The 6048-nt window shown below is 39.1% G+C and overlaps 1 protein-coding gene across 1 annotated transcript in view; it reads left to right on the top strand.

Moving 5' to 3' along the window:
• ANKRD31 (ankyrin repeat domain 31) overlaps positions 1-5518 on the top strand; it is a 131907-nt gene extending 126389 nt beyond the window's left edge. The window contains exon 25 of the mRNA XM_050944619.1: positions 4904-5518. Within this exon, the coding sequence (XP_050800576.1) occupies positions 4904-5055 (152 nt within the window). The 3' untranslated portion in view covers positions 5056-5518. The remainder of the gene's footprint in view (positions 1-4903) is intronic.
• The last annotated feature ends 530 nt before the right edge of the window (positions 5519-6048 follow it).

Consider the following 6048-nt stretch of genomic DNA (forward strand, 5'->3'; position numbering starts at 1 on the left):
TATTTCCTCATTTCCAAACATTTATGTTTTAACCTTAAATGCACATTTTCTGATTTTCACACATTTGGCTTTATAACTGTAACATTTTAATAATGCTGTTGCATTATTGATTTATATCTTTAGGTCTATCTTGAAATTTTCTCTAAAAATAGCCTTAGTTTTTTCTTTTAAAAGAAAAGCTTGCAAAGGGCCAGAGTATAATCTCTGAATGGATAGGTTCCAGTTTTTTTATGCCACCAAACACATAAAGCAGCTACCAGTTCATCAGCAGTGGGGTTTTTTTGTTATGTACCTATAAATAATAATGGAGATGTACCTATCTCCTAGAACTGGAAGGGACCCTGAAGGGTTATCAAGTCTAGCCCCCTGCCTTCACTAGCAGGACCAAATACTGATTTTGCCCCAGATCCCTAAGTGGCCCCCTTAAGGGCTGAGCTCACAATGCTGGGTTTAGCAGGCCAATTCTCAAACCACTGAGCTATCCCTGCCCCCTGTAAATCTCATAGAACTGGAAGGGACCTTGAAGGTTGATGAGTCCAGTCCCCTGCCTTCATGGGACCAAGTACTGATTTTGCCCCAGATTGCCCTCTCAAGGATTTAGCTCATAACCCTGAATTTAGAATGCTAATGCTCAAACCACTGAACTGTCACTTCCCCCAATGGTTGGTCCCTCCTTCCATGACATGCTCTTGTGAGACAGTCACAGCAAGCAGCTACCAGGGAGAGAAATCCTTCAAAAATTAATTTAAATAAATAAATAAACTGAGGAGCAAAGGGAATAAGGTGCTGAACTCTTCATAGCTAGTACGGAGACAGCTGTTTGCCCTGAGGAAGAGTCAGGGGACTTGTCTGACAAATTTATCTCCTTATCCAGTCTCTGGCCTAAAGGTTTGGTTCTACAAACCAGTAAATCAAACAAGCTTGTCAGGCAAGACTAAAGCCTCTTCACATGGTTTCAGACCTACAAGTGTGGCTTCAGAAACAAGCAGGCCAGGAACTTCTTGTCAGGCCACTAGCAGGGATTCAGATGTTTTCCCCACAAGGTTAAACCTTCCCACCTTGGGACATACTAAAATGTTTGAGTCCACCATCCTACAATCTTCCTAAAGCACTCAGTAATGGTTTTTTTTAGTGGCAATCACCTTGATAGCCTATGAACCCCTCAAAATACATTCTGGTTTGCAGAGAAGATGAAAGATAAATTATCTTAGTAGGAAAATTAACTTCTTTGAGTTAGTAAGGATAAAGGAAAACTGTGATTCAGTACATAGCCTGAGATATTTTGTCAATTGTATGTGAAGAATTATCCTTTAGAGAACTTAGAGCACCATGAAACTACTACACAATTTAAAGCAGAGAACCTGGCTTTTGGGGGAAGACTCTTAGATAAAGGGCTCAGAAAGGATGCTTTCCCTTACACTCTAAAAGGCCTTAAAATTAGGCTGCAGACCATGTCTACATAAGATTCTCAGTTCCTGCATTAAGAGCTCTTTAGTTCCTAATGCTTAGAAGGTCTCCAGAGCTCCAGAGTTCCTTGAACCAGAGCTATTTGCTTTAGAGAGGTTACAGACTCCAATCCATATACTATGATCTTATAAGCTCTGTAAAACTTCTGAAGAACTTTATAACACTTACAAAAATCTAATAGAGTTCTCAGAACTTTAATTTTTCCAAGCAGCTACATTCAAAATATTAGCCCCCAACTTTTTTTTTAAATAGCTATGTGTACTGGTAATTAATGTTGGTAATTAATGAATAAAACAAATTTGGAGATATTTATCTTGTATCTCAAAAATGCCTTGTCTAATTAGTTTCAAACTTTGAGAAGAAGTTTTTCTCTGACTGGAAACTACATATGGAAATTTTATGGAGAAAGGAGTAATATTTCAACAAATTAGAAGAAGGGGTCAAAATCAGCCTTATAATGGGAAATTTCATGCAATTTTAACTAGGGAGATGCTACTGCTGGATCAAAAGTTCTGCTATAAACTGTGGGCCCATCAGCTAGAAATAATACAGGAAGAGAAAGGCCAGGTGTATTAGTCAGAGGATGACTATAAGCCATCAACATAATGTGGTCATAAAAAAGCAAAAGTGATCCTAGAATGTATGAGGTGAGAGATTTCCAGTAGAGAGGGAAGTATTAATGCCATTGTACAAGACACAGGTAAGACTTCATCTGGAATACTGTGTACAATTCCAGTCACTCATGTTCTAGAGAGAGGAATTCAGACTGGACCAGGTGCAGAAAAGGGCTGCTAGGATGATCAGGGAAATGGGGAGGCTGTTTTATGAGAGGAGAATAAAAAAGCTGGCTTGTTTCACCTAGCAAAATGAAGACTGAGAGGGGAGATGATTGCTCTCTATAAATACGTCTGGGTGATAAACATTAGGGAGGGTGAAGTACTATTTAAGCTAAAAGAAAACATTGGTGCAAGAACAAATGGATACAAACTGGCCATGAATAACTTTAGGCTGAAAATTAAAAGATGGTTTCTAACCATCAGAAGAAAGGTTCTTCCAACAGAAGTAGTGTGGGCAAACAATCTAACTAGTTTTAAAATAGAATTTGATAATTTCATGAACGAGGTTACCTGTTATATAGCAGGGAACTATACAGAGTGACCCAGGAGATCCCTTCCAGTCCTATGTTTCTATAATAATAATAGCCCTTAGCTCCAGATTGTTTTGCAGATTTTACATTCTTATATATATTAAAAAAATACCTCTGAGGTTAACAGCTGTCTGTCTGAATATGATCTCTTTCAAACTACTTTGTGACTTTCACCCAATACCACTATTTCTATCAGTTATTTTTCTAATACATTATCCATAGTCAGGAAGGTAAGTGGCTCCCTCTGGAGCTACTGCCTACTGTTTCATAGATTGGTTGGTAAAGGTCTTTGTGTGAACAGCATTTTAATAACCTCTTCAGAGATACACAAACAACTTATTTGATGCTGTCAGCCTTCGCTTGCCTGGGGTCCAGGGTATATGAATGTATGCTGGACATCAGATTGTAGATCCTTAGTACTTTTTGTTCTTCTGTGTCTTGTGTTCTGAAATGAACATATTGTGTAGAAAGACTGTGTGAGGTTGGTGTTGTGTCTGGGCTGTTTGTTGCCGTGGGTTCGAGATTGGTCCCTGGAATTCTTTTTTTCTGAAAGCACTGTTTATTGGTGGTTACATCCCTACACCCTTCATCTCAGGATAAGGGCCACAGTGGCCTAATAGATAAGACAGTGGCTTTTTAAGTCAAAGATTGTGGGTTCAAGTCCCACCTGGGGTGGAAAAACTCCTTTTTGGGAGGGGAGGACTATTGCAGTGGTTTGAGCATTGGCCTGCTAAACCCAGGGTTGTAAGTTCAATCCTTGAGGTGACCATTCAGGGATCTGGGTCCCAAAAATCTATCTGGGGATCAGCCCCGCTTTGAGCAGGGGGTTGGACTAGGTGACCTCATGAGGTCCCTTCCTTCTATGAAGAATTGTATTCAGTACTGTTATAGCCATGTTTGTCCCAGGATATTAGAAGGGCAAGATAATATCTTTTATTGGACCAACTTCTGTTGGTGTGAGAGATAAGCTTTCAAGCTTTGAATATGAGCTCTATGTAAGCTCAAAGCTTGTCTCTCACACCAACAGAAGTTGGTCCAGTAAATGATATAACCTCACCTACCTTGTCTCCCTAGTACTGAAGAATTATCTTTAAGGGACTGAGTGAAATCCTGGTCCCATTGCAATCAAAAGGAGCTACGCCATTTTTCACACCATGCAAGATCCTTCTTTCATTATTTTTTTCAGAGGGGGTGGGGTGAGATGAGGTTGTGTTTTGTCAGAAATCATGTCTTGAAGGACAAAAAGGGTGTGTTTCATTTGTGTTAGCTCAGTCAAGTTAGCTTACCACAACTGAAAAGCCCTATTAAGGTGCAGTCTAACACATCTGAAGCCATGTGGTTGCCTAGGGGGGAGGCTAGGCTACAACATGGCCAGCTAACATGCCTCCAGATGTCAGTGTGCATCTTAATGGGGCTTTTTAATCATGTTAAGATATTGAGCTAAGAAGAGTCCAGCACACATCCCTTTTGTCTGTTAAGACAAGCGCAGAGAGCCCCGGACATTTTAATAGGGACTGGTGCCACTCTTATTCTTATTCTCATGCCAACCCTCTTCCTCCTCCTAAGAGCAACTGCTCGCTGTAACAACTCTGCCATGGTTAGCAGCTGCTATGCTTGAGTGCAGCCGCTTTTCAATACTTTCCGCTGCACCGTTATTGTAAGACCTACTCCTTCAGTGATAGTTGTGTCCAGAAGCCCCATCAAAAATATTCTGACATGCAGCTGTGATATTGCGGTCAAATGTATTTAATAAAGAAAGGATAAATAAAACAGTAAATAAAAAAATACAGCTTTCCAAAGACCTCAGTTCACTGACTATTGGATTTGAACAGCAAATTCCATACTGCTGCTGAGCTGCTGCCTTGCTTCATCTTTCATGGTTGAATTTTTATAACATGACATTGATACTGTTTTTAATAATGCAAACTAAACCTCATAGGGCCAGATTCTACCCTCCGTTACCCAGTCTCCTTTACTTTATGCATTTTAAAGAATGTTCCAATCCTGCACATACTCAGATGACAAGTATTGGAGCCTTAGGCCTGTGTACAGATGCACTACTGCCTCCATGCACAGCCCCACGGAAGTCAATGGGTGCAGCAATGTGCCTTCACTATAAATTGCAGATTGGGGCCTAAGATTGTAAGATCCCTGGGCATGGGATCTGTCACAGTTTATATGTCTGTAAAGAGTCATTCACACCTATGATCCTATATAAATAATAGTGGGAATAACTGGATCTTATTTTAATGTAGTGTTTTTAATCATTTGCTTTTTTCCCCCCAACAGAATCGTCCCTCCAATCTGACTGTGTAAAAAACTCCAGAAGCTTTCTTCAGTTAAATGAGATAGTATTAATAAATAACGAGGAACTTCTGCCATGTCATATAATGGATCAGCATTGGAAGTTCTATGTGGAATGTGAGAATTTTGGATTTTAAGAACTCTTCTGATTTATAACATTTTTTCTTCATCATCAGTTAAGAGTAAAACTGACTTTTTAGAATTAAATTGCCTTGTTACTAGCATTTAAATAGCTTCTTTAGCCTGATAGTCTGAATGTAAATCAGATAAACTAAAATATTACCCAGTATCTGGATTTAATACAAGAAAATTAATTTGCAGCAGCTGAAGATAATTGTCAATGCTGAATTCATGTTTTGTTTTACTACTGAGACAAGGAAGTGTAGAGGCAAACAAAGTCCTTTTATAAATTTAGCACTCACCTCTGGTCATACTCAGTCCTAGCATAGGTGGGTGCAACTCCATTGACATCAGTGGCATTATACCTGCTTATACAAGGGCTGAATATTTCCTCACTTGTCCAGATAAAAGCATCACTGACAGTCAATTTGCAAGTAACTTTAGAGGCAGTCTACTTGAGCACATGCCACCCTAAATGACTGCAAAGGTCCATGTACCAATATAAGCAATTCTGTTATGCAAAAATTAAGATAAACAGTTTTTAAAATTGCTTTGCTTTACATGACCTAGAAATGTATAAACATTTCTAGACAGTGGGCGAAGGGGATGCGAGCAGGGTGAGTAAAAGCAAAATTTTATCCATTTGAAGTTCTCAAATGTGGGGTTTCTCTGATTACCAGATGTGTTCAATCTGAAATGATAGTGGAAGCACTAGTGCATGGCAGAAAGTGCAACAAGGTCATTTACTGGTAAAATTTTTTTTTTTTAAATCTAACAGCAGCTTCCAAATTTGCCCTAACCTCCTGAGGATTTGTATTTGTTTTAATTTTAAAATGTCTGAGTCTTCCCCATTTATATATCATTTGACTATTACCACGAGAGTGATATGCATTCAAATTGCATTCTTGCTCTTTCACTTCCTGCATTACAAGAAATAGAAAAGATGCAAAGGTAACACCCAGTACTGTTAATTCCAGAGAATGGGACAGAGTGAGAGACTAATGCCAAAA

The sequence above is a fragment of the Gopherus flavomarginatus genome, chromosome 3 (genome assembly GCF_025201925.1).
Source record: "Gopherus flavomarginatus isolate rGopFla2 chromosome 3, rGopFla2.mat.asm, whole genome shotgun sequence".
NCBI lineage: Eukaryota > Metazoa > Chordata > Testudines > Testudinidae > Gopherus > Gopherus flavomarginatus.